General features: G+C 46.0%; 2 protein-coding genes and 1 long non-coding RNA gene across 6 annotated transcripts in view; 1 reads left to right on the plus strand and 2 right to left on the minus strand.

Moving 5' to 3' along the window:
* ACSF2 (acyl-CoA synthetase family member 2) overlaps window positions 1–9423 on the minus strand; it is a 29941-nt gene extending 20518 nt beyond the window's left edge. For 2 of the 4 annotated variants that reach the window (XM_059908857.1, XM_059908858.1), the window contains exon 1: window positions 9224–9303. Coding sequence is in view for 1 of the 4 variants with exons in the window: in XM_059908856.1 (XP_059764839.1) it covers window positions 9224–9333 (110 nt within the window). In the remaining 3 variants the exon portion in view is untranslated. Of the gene's footprint in view, window positions 1–7790; window positions 7807–9223 lie in introns of those variants that run through there. The other 2 variants (XM_059908856.1, XM_059908859.1) reach the window with 2 other exon arrangements.
* Window positions 9424–11438: 2015 nt separating this feature from the next.
* LOC132355696 (uncharacterized) lies at window positions 11439–18142 on the plus strand. The gene is made up of 3 exons (XR_009499679.1): window positions 11439–11506; window positions 16821–16933; window positions 17557–18142. It is a non-coding gene; the product is annotated as an uncharacterized LOC132355696 (long non-coding RNA).
* Window positions 12360–12734, minus strand: LOC132354763 (large ribosomal subunit protein eL31-like). The gene has a single exon (XM_059906800.1). The coding sequence runs from the start codon at window positions 12732–12734 to the stop codon at window positions 12360–12362; it is 375 nt and encodes a 124-aa protein (XP_059762783.1).
* Window positions 18143–20984: the final 2842 nt, after the last annotated feature.

Genomic DNA, 20984 nt, shown 5'->3' on the forward strand with positions numbered 1-20984 from the left:
TGCTCTTATCCCTGTCTTACAAATGGAGACAACCGAGAGAGAATTTAAGCAACTTGTCCAGGATGCCACCATAAAAGTCGGTAAAAACATCCTCATTATTCAATAACAAACAGCTTTCCACGAAAACAGACGAGTGACATTGACACATGAGACACAAAAAAACCCTGCAAACTGACAGAAGAAGGAAGACAGGTGGCCAGTAAGCATAGGAAAAGATGTCCATGTCACTAATCAAAGCAAAATAACCATAAGAGATCAGCAAAGATGGAAAATATTGATAGCATGATGTCTGCAACTTATTTGCAAATGGTGGCCAAAAATATGTGTGTGTGTTTATAAAAGGGTATCTGTAAAAAGGATTATTCATTTTTATAGATGAAGCAAGAGGTTCATTTTCTTAAGTTTCCCAGTCTGGTGGGTGGCAATGCTGGGGCCCTTTCTGCATGTACAGCTCTTTACAATGCAGCCCATCCACAGCCTCCTCTGGGGGTCGCACAGGGGCTGGAGCAGCAAACCTGAAGCTGATGGTGCCACAGGCCCATGGAGAACCACCCTCACTTGGCTCTCACCTTCCAGGCCCTCAAGCCACACTGGCCCTTTTCCACGATTTATTTGTGGTATCTGATTCATCTTCTCTGCTGCCTCTGATCCCATGGTTCCAGCTCACCTCTCCTAGCACCAACTACAATGGCTCTGCACCCTAACTGCCTAGTCCCCTGGTTACAGCCACCTGGAAAGCCTTGTGCCCCGGTGTCAGCCCTGCTCAGTGCAGCCTAGCCTTCCGGCAGGACCTGAACAAAATACATGGGCTGCCTGGCTCAGGGAACTCCTGTGAGCAGTTGTAGCATTCTGTGACATTCTAGGGCTGGTGACTAAAGTCAGGGCTAGAGACTCTGTGAGCACCAAGGATCACAGGTCCTGACAGGGTCAGGCAGAGACCACAGGCAGAGCTGGACCCTGAAGAAGCCATGGGAAGCAGGGACGACCGCGCCACCTGAGCACACAGGTCTGAGAATCTACTTGGGGGAGAAGCTATTTGTTTTGCCTCCTGTTACATATTACCTGCTGGGAGGAGGTTCCTGGGACCTGGGTCAGGGGTTTGCAGGTGGACCCTGCCCCTGTCAGAGGCTGGAATTACCCCAGGTCTTGGGCAAGGCCTCTTAATCCTTTCAGAAGCCACAAGGGAGGGACGTGAATAGATGCGAGGGGCCCATGGAACTGCAGGAACGGCCCCCACACTGAGGCCAACCACTGCTCCCCTGGGCAATGTGCCACAGCAGCCACCAGCAAGAAAGCTTTAGAAAGGAAATCGAAAGCAATAGCCCGCTTTTGTTCCAAGTCATGGACTGGCCTCTGCCCCCCCTCTATAGGCATTTGATGCCAGGCTATGCCCTGGGCTCTAAGAAGAAGATAAATCATCACCAAAGCTAAAAGACAGCAACTGCCTGGTTTTACAAATTTCATTTTATATATGAGACAAAGGATTAGTATTTAGTCTGTATTAAAGGGGGGAAAAAAACCCCACAAATCAATAAAGACAAGCAATCTAACACAATAAATACGCAAAGAACATGAGTATTCACAAAAGACATTTCAAAAGACACCTAATCTCCCTGGTAATCAGTGAAATGTAAACCAACCCACAATAAGATACCCTTTAGCCCCCCACCAGAGTGGCAAACACTTTATCCTTCAGCAATCCTGAGTATTTGCGAGGTTGTGGGGAAACGGCAACTCTCAGTCCCTGCTGGTGGTCATAGCAGCACAGCCTCTCCAGGGCAATTTCTAGAAAAGCTGAAAATGTCAACCCTTTAATACGGCGATTGCACTGCTGGAGACATAGTCACATGAAGGATTTCTATACAGCAGGTGAAAAGAATAATCTAGATCTATAGGTGTCAACATAAATAGATCTCAAAAATATACTGTTGGGTGAAAAAAGAAGGGCACAGTGATATAATTTTTGCTAAAATTATAAAAGCATAAGTATTGTTTATGGACATACAAAAAAAACTAAGAGTGCTTATTACCTGCTTGATAGGATTCTAAGCATTTTACAAATTATATGATATTCTGTTTATGGATTCAGAGACATGTTAAAAGCAAAAAACTTGCTCTGACACAACATACATTAAATTTATGACAGTGGCTCTCTGGTGAGGGGTGGGTTGGAGGAGACTTAAAAAAGGGACATCAGCTTGATCCGTAATATTTGATTACTTTTATTTATCATTTTCTGTAACAAGTATGACTATATTTTAATTTGGAGCAGTAGGTACACAGGTGCTTGTTACTTGATCATGTGATTGTATTAAAAAATTGTTTTTCCATATGAAATTTTTAAGAAGAAAAATACAAGAGGCTTGATGATCTCCTAAGAAGGGTACTTCAACGTTCAAAAGACAGAGCAACTTCCTGGCACAGACAGAATGACCCACTGGACCTGTCGTGTTAAGGGCCAGAACAAGACTAACTTTTATGCAATAAGGAAGGGCTGCAGGCTGCCCATGAAGTTCATGTGCTGTCCTCTTGGGCAAGCCTCAGTCCTCAGTCAACATACTCACCCTTGTGTGAGACACAGCTCCAGCTAAATGTGCCAATGCATCTTCTAGCTCATGGCAGATGAGAGGCAGGCTCTCCTCTTCCATCTCCCTTGCACATCACCCCAAGATTCATTATTCAACCCAGCAGCCCAAGTACTGCTCACTGATCCACGCACCATGGGGCTGCATTCTTGCAGGGGTCGGGGGGCTCCTTTCCCTAATTTTCACAAAGACACTAGGCTAGTGTTCGATCTGGGAGTAGAGATGGCAGATGCTTGGGCTGGAGGGGACAACTTTTAACCTGTAATAACTGTTTTATCCTGAAATAAAGTTATTTTTATGTACCCACAAAGATGAGTGACACATTTATACCAGCTACAATATACAACTAGTGTTTAAGAAAATGAAGGAGCTGTTTTGACAAATAAAATCCAAAGAGCACTAGTGAATGGTCATTTTCTTAACTGATGGCCATTTTAATGTGCAGTGGCCACCAAGAGCACAAGAATGACTATGATGTTAAAAGGTCCTCAGCAAAAAATAAGAATTTCGACCTAAGTCTCTTAGGGAAAAAAACAACAGCCTCAAAATAGATCACAGACTGCATGTAAAACATTAAAAACATTTAGAAAACAACATGGGAGAAAATCTTCAGGATCTAGGGCTAGGCAAAGTTTTTAAACTTGACACTACAAGCACAATCTATAAAATTAATAAACTGACCTCAACAAAATTAAAACTTTTTGCTCTGCAAAAGACCCTATTAAGAGGACAAAAAGATGAGATACAGAGTGGGAGAAAATATTTGCAAACCACATATCTGACAAAGGACTAGTATCCAGATTGCACAAAGAACTCTGAAAACTCAACAGTTAAAAAAAAAAAAAAATCAACTAGAAAATGAGCAAAAGACATAAAGAGATACGTCACCAAAGAGGATATACAGGTGGCAGATAAGCACATGATGTTATTCAAGGGACTTCCCTGGTGGCGCCGTGGTTAGGAATCTACCTGCCAATGCACGGGACACGGGTTCGAGCCCTGGTCCGGGAAGATCCCACATGCCGCGGAGCAACTAAGCCCGTGAGCCACAACTACTGAGCCTGTGCTCTAGAGCCTGTGAGCCACAACTACTGAAGCCCGCGAGCCACAACTACTGAAGCCCATGCGCCTAGAGCCCATGTTCTGCAGCAGGAGAATCCACCGCAATGAGAAGCCCGCACACTGCAGCAAAGAGTAGTCCCCGCTCGCCACAACTAGAGAAAGCCCGCTCGCCACAACTAGAGAAAGCCCGCACGCAGCAACGAAGACCCAACGCAGCCAAAAATAAATAAAATAAATCTATTAAAAAAAAAACCAAAATCAGTTCTTAGATGATATAATATTGGGGACCACAAGGTGTAACTGGGCTTCCCAGTTCAGTGGGCCTAGAAGCCACACCGTCTCCATCACTCTCTGCTGGGATAGCCCCTTGACATATTTGTTAGACCTATTCTGAGGCCCCCACTTCTCAGCTTGCCTTTATGCTGCCACACCCAAGAGGTGAAATATTGAGCATAGGAGATCATGTCCTTTTCCCCATGGTTATCAAGGAAAGCTAAACTGTTTAATGTATAACACACACTTTCATGAATTTTTTGTCAAGATTAATAGGTCACTCCTTCCAAAAGCAACCCTTGGTTTTTGAGCAAAAGAAGATAGACACAAGAGTATATACTCTGAGATTCAAGAATAGACAAAATTAATCTATGGAGATTAGAAATCAGAACAGTGATAGTCTCTGGTTGGGGAAGGGAATTGACTGGAAAGGGGCACTAGAGAAATTTCTAGAGCTGTGCTGTCTATATGGTAGCCTAGTCAAATGTGGCTCTAGAACACTTGAAGCATGGCTAGTCTGAATTGAAGTGTTCTGTGGGTGTTAAATACACACCACATTTCGAAGACTTTATGAAATAAAGAATATAAAATACCTCCTTAGCAATTTTTAAAAGATTGATTACATGCTGAAATGATATTTTGGCTATACTAAGTTAAAGAAAATATATCATTAAACTTATTGCCTATTTCTTATTACTTTTTTAATATGGCTACTAGAAAACATAAAATTCCACATGTGGCTCACAGTATATTTCTACTGAACAGCACTGTTTTAGAGCGCTGGACAAGTTCTGTATCTTGGGGTGTTGAGTAATGGGTGAATACATTGGTTAACATTCATCAAACTGCACACCTAAGATTTGTGCATTTTACTGTCTGTAATTATACCATAAAGTCCCATGATCTTTCCACCACCCAACATAACCTTCCTGAAGGAGTCCACAGCTTACAAAGAACACAGACTACAAAGAACCCCCAAGTGGTAAGAGCTACAATGAAGATTTTGAGCAAGGCACTCTGTATTGGTGGAAACTTCCATTTTTAGCTCGAATAAAACTGATGGTGTATATGTGTTTTTGTACATGTAGAGAAAGTAAACAGGAAATTATTATTCGAGTCCAGTAAACTCAAGAAGACAGAGGGCCTGAAATACTTGGGGTTAGAAGGCATCCATCCTGCAGATTTTCCCTTGGGCCACTGTTCGGGGCTCATGGGGAAAGCACATAGGAGTCAGGGGTGGAGGCTGATTCAGAACACCTGCATCACTAAGGTACATACAAGGTTTAGATCTTAGCTTTCTAGGGTCAAAACCCTCAATGTTTTCTGTTCACTCACAGAGGACTAGAGAAAACCAGAGAGTCCAGAGGTTAGGAAGAGTTCATAAGGGTTTAAGCATAAGTAAGATTTCATACAAGTATGAAGGCTTCCTACTTCTACCACAGCCCTCTTGGATTCAGGGATCCAAGTCTCAAAGTCCAGCCTCCTTAGGAATCACAGAAAGTCCACAGAAATACTGCAGAGTGCTTCTTGTCCAAGTGGCCTATTTTACAAAGAAACCAAGGTCCAGAGAGGTTGAGGGACTTGCCTAAAGCCATACTGGTCGGGCTGGGCTTGCTTTCCTGTCATCTAACTCCCAAACTGAGAAATACATGCATGCCAATGAGATTCACAGAACATGATTCCTAAGGTAGAAAAACAGCTTGTTTATTTCTGAAAGGAGAGGCCCCTGGCAGGATTATTGGTTCCTGTCATTTATCAGGACACTCCTCTAGCAAGGCCCCTTTAAGAGATGAAATTACATCCTGTACTTTGGTTTGATCAGGGGGGAAACAAAAGCAGTCCTTTATCCCAACACTCAGCGTTATTATGGATGGGTCTGTCAACTCAACCAGAGCAGCCCCAGCTTGGTTTAAGCAGTTGCCTCTGCCAGAACGGTCTTCCTCCTACTCTCCAGACAAGGCTCTAAACTGTGGGTCTTGGGGTCATTGTAGCAATGTGCAAAGCCATTGTTACATAAGTACTTTCTGTCTCATAACTCATTAGCACCAGGCTGTGGGTAAGAATTTTCTTACGCGACCGACCTCATTTAACTCTCACGACAACACTATTTACACATAACAAAAGTCTCAAGTTTAACTTAGTCCCAAAGCTACCAGCTAGAAAGTGGTTCTTTTGAACTCAGATCTGTCTGGCTCCAAAGTCTTTGTCTGTAGATTGAATAAATAAATAATGTGGGAGATGTTAGGAGGGCTTCATACGCAGGGTTCAAAAGAGTTCAAGCACAAGCAAGAGTTTATATCAATACAAGTATACGGCCTTCATCCTTCAAACCACAGACCTATCATTGGAGGAATCAGGCTCAAATTCCAGCTTCTTTAGGAAGTCTTACCTAATCCCATTCCCACCTATCAGATTCTTCCCTGCTTTGATTGACACTCTCCTGGTATAGCATCCTTACTGCCTTGAATCAGTGGGTCTATGATCCTCCCCTGCAGATCCTTTTTTGGCAAAGAAGCCACTGGAAACAAGTTCATTCATCCTTGTATCCCCCACTGCACCCTCTACAGTAGATTGCATACCTACTGTGTGCAAGGCAGGAGAGGTAACTAAAACCGATGTGTACCAGTCAGTCACTGATTACAATGTCCAAATTTATAGTTTATTTTCTATTATTACATTTAGACTGGAGTAGTGAGTAAGGATATCATTACCAAATCCCTTGTTAATCATCTTTGGTAGATTATGGGAAGGGTCTATTTTTCTATTGTGATTTCTACCCAAAACACTTCCTAGCTTAATATAATCCCCTCATATAGGGACATCATTTTAGTTTCCAATACTGGTCCCACCTGATTATAGGCATCCCCCTGGAGGGTGGTCCATGAAGCCCACTCATGCCCTTGCACCAACCATCAGCACTGAGTCACTGGAGCCCCCGCTCTGAGGGTCACATCTGATTCTGAGAGGCTTGAGCCACGGCTCTCTCTGTCTTTCCCAGCTCTGAGTGCTCCCAACACCCTGGGTTCAGCTGCCTCACTGGCAGCCCCAAGCCAGCGTTAGAGGTCTGAAGGAAGCCTGCTTATTGGAGGTTCATCAGGAATCAGCATTGGATTCTGCCTTCCTAGGCTCCCTGAAGCTCCAAACTAGACCACCTGCCTTCCCTGGGGATGGGGTTATGTGGACAAGGGGAAGGGGTTGGTGGTTCAGGAGGTCTGTAGAGCAATGGACAGCTTCTTCTTTCCTTCTGGGGAAAAGGCTGTGGACAGCCCTAACTTTGATGGATAGCGGAATGTCCAGAAGATCCAGGGGCTAGATTTAGGGCTGGGCAGAGGCTGACACCTTGGTAACTGGCCAGAAGAGAGAACCAGGTGCAATAAAGAGGCCACTGAGGAGGAAATCCTCTCCTACCTTCAAATCACTTGAAATTCCTACCCAGACCCCATTTGGAGGTTCTCAGGTACCAACTCTGCCCCAAAGCAAAGGCTGAGAAGAGCAAGCCTTTGTCAATCCAGCATGTAGGTAGCATTAGTGACAAACTCCACACAGGCTCCAAGGTTAGGTAACACACTCAAGGTCACGCAGCAGGTAGGTGGAGGGCTATAACCCAAAGCAGTCTGGCTTCAAAGTTCTTGCTTTTTCTTAACAGGCAGAACTGGGGATCTGACAGGTAACAGGCATGGGGTGTTTGTCAGCAAGAAAGCAGGCTGTATGTGACCAGGTCAGAAAGAGCAGAGGACAGAAGTCCAGGAGCTTTCCACACCAATGCACCCAGAACACTGAGTAGTGATCATCTTGACTTATCTTCTCCCTCACTAGACTACAAGTTCCCGGAGGGCTGCGTTTTCTGGCTTTCATAACCACAATACCCACCCCGTGCTTGACGTGTCGGTGACGTTCTCAGGAATATCTGTTGAATGCTTGAGACTCTTGAGGGCTTCTTAAGGACAAAGTAGGAGCAAAATCAGGTCAAACCACCATAGTCAGTAAGTAAGGCCTCAAGCACAAGGGCGTGGCAGGAATGGGAGGGAATTAGGCCAAATGCTCAGGAAATCTTTCTCTGGACACATGGATCTCCTCCTGACAGAGTCAGAATTTCTCTGAGGCCTGGTGCCCCTACTCTGCAATTGTAGGCCTGTAGCAGGTAAGAGACCTGCTTTGTTTACACATAAAAAGTCAAAGGTCAGGGGACTTCCCTGGTGGGGAAACAGTGAGAACAGTTTTCTTCATCAGAATCCCATCTGCTGACCTGCCATGAGCCACTGGGTTTTCCCAGAAAATTAAGCCTAGTGATCTGAAAGCACTGCATGCTTTCTATCTTCAGAAATCAGCAAGTTCAAAACGTTGTGATCTTGGAGTTCTAGCCAAAGAGGAAGAGTTTGCATCTCCCTCCAACTTCATTCCTTTTTTTTTCTCTTTCTTTTTATTTTAACCGAGCAGTTCTCTCAGAGAACTTCCGGCTTTTCGTCACTTTTCCATGTCCAGGCCTACACTCCACCTGGTATCCAAAACCGTGTCCTGACCCCAGACCTAGTACCTGGCCTAGCTGGCTGGCAGGGCAGGCTCAGTGGTGCCCAGGCCTCCCGCTGCTGGGTGCTGAAGATGAAAGCCACCACTGATAACATCAGCGGGAGCACAGCTCTGCTTAATCAACACACTTTCACATCTGTAATCTTACAGGGAGGTAACATTACTTACTGTGTTGCTGTAGAGACAGCAAAACTACTGGAAACTCACATCCTCCACCTGCCAGCCCCCATCCCACCCTCTGCATTGAGGACAGAAGAAAACAGACCCGGTAAGTAGCAAGGAGCCAAGCGGTGTTTGTCAGCAGCTGATGAGGAGAGGGGAGACTGCTGAGCTTAGTGGCCTAGGGTGGTCAACACCGGGTGGAAGATCCTCAAGTTTATCCCTGCAAGGGGTCCAGCTCAGAGGCAGTGTCCTGGGGACAGAGTACAGGCCTTGCCCCTGCCCCTCCCCCTCGGGGCAGACTGCTAAAGGCTCCCACTTCTGGCCATCAGTGTGCCCGCGAATGGACGAACCTAAAGTCCCAGACCAGAGCCCAGAGTCAGTGCAGGGTCCCTGCCAGCCACCAGCCGCAGCCCCAGTCTGCGTGGGCCAGGCCAGCATTTCCTGTTGCCTAGGTGCCAGGTGCAGGGTACCTACTCTCCCGCGTGTGCCGCCCGGAGGTGGGGCAGCCGCAGGCCTCCCAGCCCGAGCGCGATCGGCCCCCAGAGAGGTTCCGCAGGACCCCCAAGATCCCCTCCGGGGGACGGGGCCCGTCCCTCTCTTCCCAGGCCGCGTACCTGAGGGGACGGACGCCCCACAACCCCACTTCCTGCCAAACCCGGGAGAGGCCGACCCGGGCCCCCAGCACCCCCGGGCTCCGGGCGCACAGCCTCCCGACGCGCAGCATCCCGACGCAGACAGCCTTGGCTCGCGACGCCCGCGTCCGGGCCCGAGTAAACTTTTAGTGTGCTGAGGCGGGGCGAGCGCGGAGCGGGCGCGGAGGCGGGAGGGTCGCCTCTGCCTATGGGTTGCGGAGGACTAGGTGCCGGGCGGGCGGGCGCGGCGGGGCGGGGCGAGGCCTGAGAGGCTTGGAGGAAGAGAAAGCGCGCGGGTGACCTTCCCCTGGACCCGCCGCCCTCCCCCTCCCACCCTCTTAAAATGGCCCTGGTTTCCTTCTGGATCCGACTTCCCCGGCCCGCAGCCCAAGGCAGGTCTCCCTTCCCAACCACCAGGGGCTTGGGTTTGGGGGCGCAAGAGCGTGTTGATTTCGTAGAGGGGGAGCCAGCGGCGCGGCGCGGCGACACCAGACGCGGCCATCCACCGAGCCGTGTTGGCGCGCGGGTCACGTGCTGCCCCCACCCCCACCGCGGGTTGCCGGCCAGAGGCCAGGGAACCCCGCGCGAAGCGCCCCCAACCATGCCGGCTGGAGCAGAGAGCCCGCGGGGGAGGAGAGGCAGCTGGGACAAAGCGTGGCGCGGCTGAGACCGCTGCGGCCTGAGTACTGGGTGAAGACAGACGTCAGCTTCAGAAGGGACTCCATTAACAAATGGAGGGGACCCCCACGTCCCAAGCGTCAGCCTCGCATCCCTCCCCCGGACTTCAGCCTTGACCTGCAGTGCACCCTAAGGTGGCCTCAGGCGTTGGAACCTGTCCACCACCCCCATCCCCGCGCCCCAGGCACAATTCCTGAGGCTGAGGAGTGAATGAAAAGTAAACCTCTCTCTCTCCAGACCCTTCCTGTGGTCCCCTGAGGCCCAGGGGTGGTTGCAGGATGGAGAGAAGGTGACTGCCCATCTCTGGACCTAGCTAGGAAAAGAGGCACTGGACAGCAGTGTGGCACATGTGCCAGGTCCGCAGTGTCTCGGTGTAGCCATGGCCCTTCTTCCAGAGGAGAAGGGGGAGAGCAATACGGGAAAGACCCTGCCAGGGTGGCCTCCCCTCTCCTGACCCAGAGGCAGTGATACACACTGGGCCAGGAAGAAGGGGTGGCTGAGGGCGGGGCTTGGCCTGAGAAGATCTTCGCCTTTATCTGGGAGTTTTGGCTCAACCGAGCTTGTGAGAAGGAGACAGCGCTGCTCCTCTTCATGATCCTGAGAGTGACCTCGATCCTCTGAAACCCTGGCTCCTGGGGAGGGTCCCCACACTTCAGTTGTGTGGGGGTGGGACAGGAAGGAAGACAGAGGAGCACAGATTATAAGAAGCTGGGTTTGCAAGGGCCTGCCTTCCTAACAGACTAGCTCGCAGACTCTGATAGCCCAGCCCAGGGAATGTGGGGCGCACGGGAGTATCCCAAGTCTGGGTACCAAGCCCTGCTTGGCAGGCTCTGCTACTAGCTTGCTGGGTGACCCTGGGTAAGTCTTTTCTCCTCTCTGGGCCTGTGAAGTGAGGAGTGGATACTGATCTTGGAGGCCCTTGCACTTTCCTTGCTAGTTTGAAGATCCTGGAGGGGGAAGGGTGGGATGAGTTCCTCCCTGAACTTTGCTCCAGACTCAGCTTTCCACAAACTGGGCTTTCCTGACTTCTCAGACATAGATATTGTGGAATCACAGCCACCAGTTTCAAGATATCTCCCCCATGCCAGGCTCTTCATGCCAAGCTCTTCAAGGACGTTATCTCTGCCCTCACAATCAACCTGCAAGTAACAGGCATGCCTTGGAATGTGTCTCTGTTTTTATGGATAAAGAAATTGAGACCCAAAGCGGTTCAGCTACTTGCCCAAGGTCAAGGTGGGCTCAGTGAACACAGGCCAAGGCTCTGTCTATACTCAGTTTGTGGCTTTGGGCAAGTCACGGGGCCTTTCCAGCCTCAATCATCTTTAAAATGGGAATAATACTAGCTCACACAGAGGGCTGGGGTAATCACTGAGTACAGTAGCACAGAACTGGTACTCGACCAGTTTTCAGTGATGGTTAGTTTCTTTTTCCATCCTCTTCTTCCTCCTGTGTCTACACTCTGAGACCTTCCTCTGCGTTAGGTATTACAAACCTTTTTTTTTTTTTTCTTTTTTTTTTTAGTAAGAAGAATTACTTTTCATCTCTGCAAAGCCTTGAGAGCTGTGGTAGGCACTGGTTCCAAGGAAGGTGAGGACGGCTGGGAGAAAGACAAATGGAAATGCCTGATGTGAGAGTTCCTGAGTCCGGGTAGCAGATCATGGTGACCAGAATTCTTGGGTCACTTTGAGGGATTAGGTAGCTGGGCACATTGGCCATCCATGTCCTCCAGCTTTCCTCCCTCTTCCGTCAACCAACTCAGTTCCTCATAGCTCCCCAAGGGGCTTTCTGCCTGATCCGAGCATATCTGCTTGTGCTGCACATGACTTGCATGATTTATGTCCCCTGTGATTTTGCTCATGCCTTTGGCTACCCTGAGAAAACCCTTAGGCCTTCCCCTTTGCCAATTTCCTTCCCTTCCTGTGCTTCAAAACCGGTCTCATACTGTAAACATCATTTATTGATTTTTCATAAACTTCTTAGCATCAACCTATGAAAAAGTCCAGAAGACTTAACTGAAGTTAGGGAACAGAATGAAAATGCTACAAACCTTGGAAGTCACACTTGACAGTAGTGTTGAGAGGTAAGGGACAGGAGATGAGAGTGGAGGCAGATACTCTTACCTTACAAATTGAGGTGTCAAGAGATCCTGTTTATTGATGATGGAACATGAAATAAAGGAATGTGTCATTTAAAGTTACAAAACAACCAGTGTACGTACAAAAATAGCAATAAAACTATATTAGAAGGACATGAGGGGGAAAGATGGGAGTGCGAATCCTTGCCTTTTAAACAGAAAATCAAGAAATGTCTGAATAAGTATATTGTTTAGAGGTAAATAACAGAAGATAAAACAGAAACAGTTAAAGTAATTCAAATGGTTCCCTTTGGACTTTTTTTTTTTTCTTCTGGCATTTCTATAACTTTATTTGACAATCAGCAGTTAGTTCTCATCCACATTAACTGTCTGCAGATTTTTGAAAGTGGTGACAGGTAAATTGGTAACCAACGTATAGAGCTTGTTTGGTGAATCTTCATCTTTATTATGTTTTCTGGACAACCGCACACGGATACGGTATGGGACATTCCTTATTCCTTTGGCCCAGACAGTTTTGTTGAGCCTAGTGTCAATGCGTGCATCTGGAGTGCCCATCTCCTTCATGGCAAATTTCCAGATTTCTTTGAGTGCCTGAGGGGCACGCTTCTTGAAACCCACTCCAGGGATGCGCTTGTGAACGTTGATAGTGTATACTCTGGTCACCACCTCGTTGATGGCTGACTGGCCCTTCTTCTTCTCGCTGCACTTTGCAGGAGCCATCCTGCCGGGCTGGGGATGGAAAGGATTCCCTTTGGACTTGAATAGACATTTCTCCAAAGAAGATGTATGAATGGCCCACAGACACATGAAAAGGTGCTCAACATCACTGGTCATTAGGGAAATACAAATCAAAACCGCAATAAGTTACTACCTCACATGCTTTAGGATGACTACTATCAAAAAAACAGAGAACAAGTGTTGGCGAAGATGTGGGGAAATTGGAACACTTGTGCATTGCTGGAGGGAATGTAAAATGGTGCAGCGGCTGTGGAAAACAGTATGGCAGTTCCTCAAAAAATTAAGAACAATTACCACATGATCCAACAATTCCACTTCTGGGTATGCACCCAAAAGAATTGAAAGTAGGGACTTGAGTAGACATTTGTACATCAATGTTCATTGAAACATTATTCACAATAGCCAAAGGCAGAAACAACCCAAATGTCCATGGATGGATGGATGGATGGATGGATAAACAAGATGTGGTGTATACAACAGAATATTATTCAGCCTTATAAAGGAAGGAAATTCTGACTCACGCTACAAGGGTCAACCTTGTAGCAACATTTAAGGTATGCTAAGTATGATAAGGACAAATACTATATGATTTCACTTATATGAGGAATCTACAGTAGTCAAATTCATAGAGACAGGAAGTAGAATGATGGTTGCCAGGGGCTGCAGGGAGGGGGGAATAGGGACTTATTGTTGTAGGGTACAGGATTTTAGTTTGGGAAGATGGAAAAGTTCTGGAGATGGGTGGTGGTGATGGTTACAAACAATGTGAATGTACTACTACTTTTTGTTAAAAAGCCTTTTTCTTGTTTTATTTTCCTAAGATGGTGTACATGTTTTCTCTTAATAAATTTTTTTATTAACAGCCCAAGGGAGGCATCCTGACTAGTGCCACTGATCATTTACAGAGACTAGCATGTTTCATGAGGTTCTCAATGAGTGCCAAGGGGTTACATAGGCCTGCAGTCGGCCTCGGAGTCAGGTCTGGGAAGAATCCAGCTCTGCTGCTTTTCCTCTCAATGACCCTGAGCAAAGTTCTTTTCTCTGGTGTAATTTTTCAAAGCTCTCTGTTGTAAATGACTGTTTCCAAATAGTATATGAAAAATGTCTCTTTCAAAGAAATTTCTTCACTGTAAGTCTGAGAAGGGAGCTGTCTAATAAGAGATGCAGTAGTCATGAAGGAAAGGTGGGAAAAAAGACACTGCTGGCAGCCACATAAAGAAGAAAAAGGAGGATGAGGAAGGGAGTTTTAATTTTGAAAGAAGAGATGACAGTGACTTGATACATGATGCCTATACTCTGTCAATCAGATCCAGTAGCCAGTATCAAAAACAAAACAAAACAAACAAAAAAACAAGGCTGATAAAAATTGTTCTGAAAACGATGTTTCTGATTTTCAAGCTGAACGTGAAAATAAGGAACTCGTTCTGAACTGCTGTGTAAAGTAAAATTATTTGATCACAACTAATGATGGCAGACACAGACAGTCATGATCTTAAACAATCAGTATTTTCTTGCTGACAACTCAAAATTGAAAAAACTAAAGAAACTGCAATCTCAGCAGCTGCCAAAAGTTGTGAAAGCCTTGCTTTCATAAAGAGTGTAGTACAAAAATCTTTCTTTAGACGATGTAATTTTAAACTTTTCTTGGGTCAAAGTCAAGAGCTAAAGTCATCTGTCAAGACTTGAATAAGACCCAGTGTTATCAGACCAAATCTAATTTATCTTCCTTTACTCAATCATTGGTTCAACAGACATTCCCTGAGTGCCCACTAGGTACCAGGCACAAGGCTGGGCTCTCAGGCTGAAGATATGAATAAGACAGGTGTCTGCTCTCAGGGAGCTCACTGTCTAGTAGAGAACACCAACCCTGAGACTGATGGGGGCATGTGGTGTGGCCAGTGCCATGGGAGAAGGGGGACGGGATAGGCACCTACCCTAGGTGTGTCACCGAAGGTCTCTTAGAGGTCTGAGCTGAGTGAGTAGTGTATTAGTTTCCTAACACTGCTGGAATAAATTACACAAGTTTAACGGTTTAAAACAACAGAAATTTATTCTCTTACAGCTCTGGAGGCCAGAAGTCTGAACTGAGTCTTATGGGACTAAAATCAAGGTGTTTGCAGCGCTAGTGCTTTCCAGAGGCTCTGGAGAGACTTGTTCCTTGTTGCTTCCAGCTTCTGGTGGCTCCAGGCATCACACTCATCTCTGCCTCCTTGGTCACATTGCCTCCTCCTCTTCTATGTCCAATCTCCCTCTGCCTTTCTTATAAGGACACTTGTGATTACATTTAGGGCCCACATGGTTAATCCTAAAAAATCTCTCCATCGCAAGCTCTTTAATTTGATTACATCTGAAAAGTCCCTTTTGCCATATAAGGTAACATATTCACAGATTCCAGGGATTAGGACATGGATAACTTTGGGAGCCATTATGCAGCCCACCCCAGATAGGATTGGGAGGGGAAACTGTGGACGGCCAATGGGATGTTTATAGGGGGAGAATATATAAATGGGAGTGTGGAGAAAGTATACGTGAAGGCAGGGAGCACATACATTCTGGAAGTTACTAGTATTGTTATGGGAGTGCTTTTTTGGGAGTAGTGGGAGGCAAGGCAGGGCCTTAGGAGAGAGGCAGGCAAAGTGTATAATGATTACGGATTTTATTTCCAGCATGCCCTTAGCTGGCAGGTGGTATGTGGTAGGTACTCAATATATTTTGGGAGATTTGAGTCAAATGAATGACTCAAACAAGTTATATTCTTAGAATGCCTACTATATATTTGTTGGAGGTATAAATAGAAAAAGAATCTCCATTTGGTGGTATTCAAACCCTATGACCAATAAGTGAGGCCTTTCAAGGCCTAGGCAGTATGTCAGGATGCTTCCAGATGCTGGTACCATGACCTAAGCTAATCCATCTTGCCACTCTGCCACTCTCAGTGTACAGACAATGTCTTCTTCCCTGATGGTCTCACCATGGCAGTTCCAGGCATCACACACAGACAGAATCAGCAGAGAAGCATAGCAGCCTTTGATTAGCAAGGAAAGCCTTTCTCTTGAGCTCCCCAGCAAACTCCCTGGGGTTCAATCATTGTTATCCCTGCCAACATTTCTAATGCAACCAGGGCATGGGGTAGCCATAGGGCATCAGTGGAAAGAGCTCACTTGTGGTCAGGGTGATCAGGCAAGTATTTCTGGAGGAGGTGGCATCTAGACTGTGCCTTGAAGGATGAAAAGGATGGTGACAGTGGAGAGGGAGGAAAGGGCATTCTAAGCTGAATGGCATGAACAAAGAGGAGGAGGTCGAAACATACAAGAGTTGATTGGTGGGCTTCCCTGGTGGCGCAGTGGTTGAGAATCTGCCTGCCAATGCAGGGGACACGGGTTCGAGCCCTGGTCTGGGAAGATCCCACATGCCGCGGAGCAACTAGGCCTGTGAGCCACAATTACTGAGCCTGCGCGTCTGGAGCCTGTGCTCCGCAACAAGCGAGGCCGCGATAGTGAGAGGCCCGCGCACCGCGATGAAGAGTGGCCCCCGCTTGTCGCAACTAGAGAAAGCCCTCGCACAGAAACGAAGACCCAACACAGCCATAAATAAATAAATAAATAAAAATTTTAAAAAAAAAGGGCTTCCCTGGTGGCGCAGTGGATAAGAATCTGCCTGCCAATGCAGGGGACACGGGTTCGATCCCTGGTCTGGGAAGATCCCACCTGCCGCGGAGCAACAAAGCCCGTGCGCCACAACTACTGAGCCTGCGCTCTAGAGCTCGGGAGCCGCAACTACTGAAGCCCGCGCGCCTAGAGCCCGTGCTCCGCAACAAGAGAAGCCACCGCAATGAGAAGCCCACGCACCACAAGGAAGAGTAGCGCCCGCTCTCTGCAACTAGAGAAAGTCCGCGCGCAGCAATGAAGACCCAATGCAGCCAAAAATAAATAAATAAATAAGTAAATAAATAAAAATTAAAGAAAAAAAAAGAGTTGATTGGTTTTACAGGAATTATTTTTTAAAGTGCCTTCTAGGGACTGAGAACTTTGTGTATTTTTTCCCATTTAATCCTTATTCAAAATATAGCTTCCTCTATAGGTGGAAATTTATGATTGAGGAAATCCAGGATTGGAGAGATTCTGTGATGTGTCCAAAGTTGGCAGAACCAGCACTTGATCTCAAGTTGTCTCCAGCCTACGGTGATTTTATTCATTCATTCATTCATTGTTTATTTATATTAAACTTTTCTCCATTATAATTTATTACAAAATTATAATACATGTGCCTTGTAACCGATGTTCAAGGTAAGCAAGGTTAAAAGTGTGGGTATTCCATACCTTTCCCAAGCTCTTATACACATATAGACATATGTAAATGTTTCTTCACCTCTCCCTTTATGTATTTTTTCCAAAAAATGAAATCATCCTGGAAAATTGATGAAATCTGAATAAGGTCCATAGATTGATAATAGTATTGATCAGTATTAACTTGTTGAGTTTTATAAATATCCTGCGGTTATATAAGAGTTTTACTTGTACTTGGGAGAGACACACTGTTGTATTTATGGATGAAGGGATATCATGTCTGCAACACACTCTTAAATAGTTCAGAAATATGTATATATTTCTGTAGTAAAATGTTAACAGTTGGGAAATTTGGGTGAAGGGTATCCAGGAATTCTTCCTTCTATCCTTGCAACTTTTCTTGAAGTCTGAAATAAGGTCAAAATTTTAAATTTTTTAAAAATGAGATCATGCCATGTATCTTACTCAGTGACTTGCATTTTTTCTTGAGCATATACAACAAACATTTTTTTTTCCAGGTCAATACATGTAGTTCGGGCTTCCCTGGTGGCGCAGTGGTTAAGAATCCGCCTGCCAATGCAGGGGACACGGGTTCGAGCCCTGGTCCCGGAAGATCCCACATGCCGCGGAGCAGCTGGGCCCGTGAGCCACAATTACTGAGCCTGCGCGTCTGGAGCCTGTGCTCTGCAACAAGAGAGGCCGCGATGGTGAGAGGCCCGCGCACCGCGATGAAGAGTGGCCCCCACTTGCCACAACTGGAGAAAGCCCTCGCACAGAAACGAAGATCCAACACAGCCATAAATAAATAAATAAATAAAATTTAAAAGAGATAAGCAAAACATAAAAAAAAAAAATACATGTAGTTCTATGCATTCTCTTTAATGGCTGCATAATGTTCCACAGTGAGGTTCCATTGTGTAAATACATTCTAATTTGTTCAACTACTCCCCTTTTGATGGATTTGACTTTAAATACAATGTTAATTATATATTAAGGACTCCTGTAAGTTTGTATCTGTTTCCACACTCTCTACGTTGTTCCATTGATAACTGCCCATGACAATGCTATACTGTTTTGAGTTTTCTTATAAAATCAAATATCTGGTTGGACCGGACCCTCATGGCTATTTTTTAATTTCATGAAGTGTTCTTGGCAATTCTCATACACTTACCCTCCCATATGAATTAGATTTTTTCCATCTTATATGCATTTTAAGATCACTTTTACCTAGTTCTAAAAACAAAACAAAAATCTTTTTGGGATTTCTAATTGCAATTACTTTAAATTTGAAGTTTACTTTGGGACGGACTCATTTATAGGAACATGGTTTATCTCTCTACATGTGGAAGTATTTAAAGCAAATTTATGTAAATAAATAAGCTATATATACAGAGATCATGTGCCTTAAAAAAGCTCTTTGGGGCCTTTTTCAAGGACTCTCTGAGTCTGACTTTTTTTCAGTCCACCTCTGGCTGTGGGTTGAAGCATGAAAGGGGCCAACTGCCCTCAGAAAGGTTGACGTCACTGCATAGTGCCATTCAGCTCTTTCCTGCATGTATCTCTCTGTGGGTCCTTGACACACTTTCCCATTTTATTATCCCCATTCGACAGAAGGCGAAACAGAAGCCTGGAGTGCTGGATCAACTTGCCAGGATCGCACTGGACCTAGCAGTGGCAGCGCTGGCCTGATGCCCAAGGTTTTTCCAGGAAGCTGCCGCCTCCTGTCCTGGTCCTGAGCTTTGTCTTGTCAAGGGCTATGCTACCTGTGTTCTCTTTGGCAGCTGCTCAAACAACCTCGGTATCCTGACACAAGGTGGCACTTCGTTTGAGGAGCTGCAGCGCAGGGCTGGTCTATCGTTCCTGAGGAAAAAGCTGTCAACAGATAACAGGCTTCACTTTCTCATGAAGCTGTGGTTTTCCAGCCTCAGGGAGTGAAAAACTCTTTCTCAAAGTGAAGAGCTGCTGTCAATTCCTCACTCTGCTGCCCTGCTTCCCTGGGCTGCATCTCTGCCTGTCTGAACCTGACCCATTCTTCAAAGCCCAACTTAAATGCCACTTCCTCCATGGAGCCTTTTCTGATTTTTTCCTTCCTCCCAGGCTCCTCCTCCCTGCCATGCTGGGTATGACCCACCTTCTTCCAAATACACTCATTTGCTGTGACTGTCCTTAAAGAGTTAAATAGTTGACTTCTCTGAGCCTTAACTACTTCCTTTCTAAAACTGAAATAATATCTGCCTTTTATATCTGGCTGTTATGAGTTAAAAGAAATAATATACATAAGTCACAGTCCTAGGCACACAGAATGCTCTTACATATGTTAGTCTGGTGTCATCACACTCAAATGTACACCCGCACAGCCCTGCACATTCACATGCAGATTTTCTGTGTATGTGTTAGGACCCTTATTCTTTCTACCTCCTATAATAATTATGTGTGTAGGTTCCTGGGGTGGGAGTAGGGAAATAGGGTGTAGTGAAAAGAAACAGGATTTGGAATAAAAAATTTGGGTGTTCCCCTCAACCAGCTGTGTGACTGAGGTCAAGTTTACTTCTCCTCCCTGAGTTTCTTCCTTCATAAAAGAGAGATAACAAAAAAATGTGCTTCGTAGTCTCTTCATGTATCAATACATTATCAAAATAAGACTGGTGTATATGTATAGCTGATTCAGTTTGTTATCAAGCAGAAACTAACACACCATTGTAAAGCAATTATACTCCAATAAAGATGTTAAAAAAAAAAAAAAAGGATGGTCAAGGGCTTTAGAGATTGCCAAGTGCTAATGTATTGTTACCCAATTGCTCTTGTCTATTTCCCAGAAGCCTAGAGCACAGTGCCTTGCGGGGGATGGGGAGGGGTGCACACAATGATTTTTTAAATGAGTAGGCCATGGCACTGACTTCTTTTGGTCTTCATAATTCCCCTCTGAGAGAAGTTTTAATATCCCCATTTCAAAGATAAGCAAACTGAAGCTTGGAGTGGGTAAAGTGCCTCATTCATTCATTCAACAGACCCCTGAATGAGCAACTACCCTGCAGCAGATTCTGGGGATACAAAAAGGAAATCCCTGCCATCACAAGCCAGAATGGAGGAAAGAGACATAAAGGTAAGTATAACACAAGGTGGATTACAAGTGATAGCTAGTATTTACTGGGTACTTACTAAGTGCCAGACACAGCTGTAAGCTCTTCATGTGTTTTACTCCTTCCATCCTCCCCAAACTCTATCAGCCAGGTACCATTATTATGCATGTTTCTCATGTATCCATAGATGAAGCATGGTGATTGCTTAAGGATTCATAAACCTCAGGGAAGTTTTCCTGAAAGACTAGGAATTAGCTAGGCAGAGAAGGTGGGTGGAGAAGGCAGGGCCATTTCAGGAGAGGGAAAGGTTTGGAGGCCACTTATTGGAAGCCTCCACAGCGTCCCAGGCAGGGGCTGGTCAGGAGGCTGCAGGAGCACGCAGGGCTCAGTGTAGAAAAGAGAGTGGTCCATATCCTACAGGTAGCTATTTGAAGGGTTTTAAGCAGAGGAGAGACTTGGCTAGATTTTTAGAAAGATCATCTGGGCAGCTGGGTGGAGGTGGATGGAAGGGAGAGAGACTCAGAATAGTAATCCAGGCTCAAGTTGATGGTCGCCTGGACCAGGGCTTGGGGCAGTGAGGAGGAGATGAGAGAGAGAGGCAAAGTTTTCCGGATCATGATGGTTTGGGGATTGTTAGAGGACAGAGAGCAATTTTGAAGGACACCGTTTCTGCTGCTAATCCAGGGGGATGGGGGAGATCTGATGAGGTCAGTTTTGGATGGAGCCCAGGTCTTCTGGCCCCCAGTCTTTTCGCCTCCTGGCGCTGCTAGCGACGACTGCCCGCGGGCGTGCCCTCCCGGCACCAGGGAACACAGCTGCTCGGCCGGCGACGGAACTCAGAGACGGAACCTCACGCTCCCGGCGGT

Source organism: Balaenoptera ricei, chromosome 20 (assembly GCF_028023285.1).
Source record: "Balaenoptera ricei isolate mBalRic1 chromosome 20, mBalRic1.hap2, whole genome shotgun sequence".
Classification (NCBI taxonomy): Eukaryota; Metazoa; Chordata; class Mammalia; order Artiodactyla; family Balaenopteridae; genus Balaenoptera; species Balaenoptera ricei.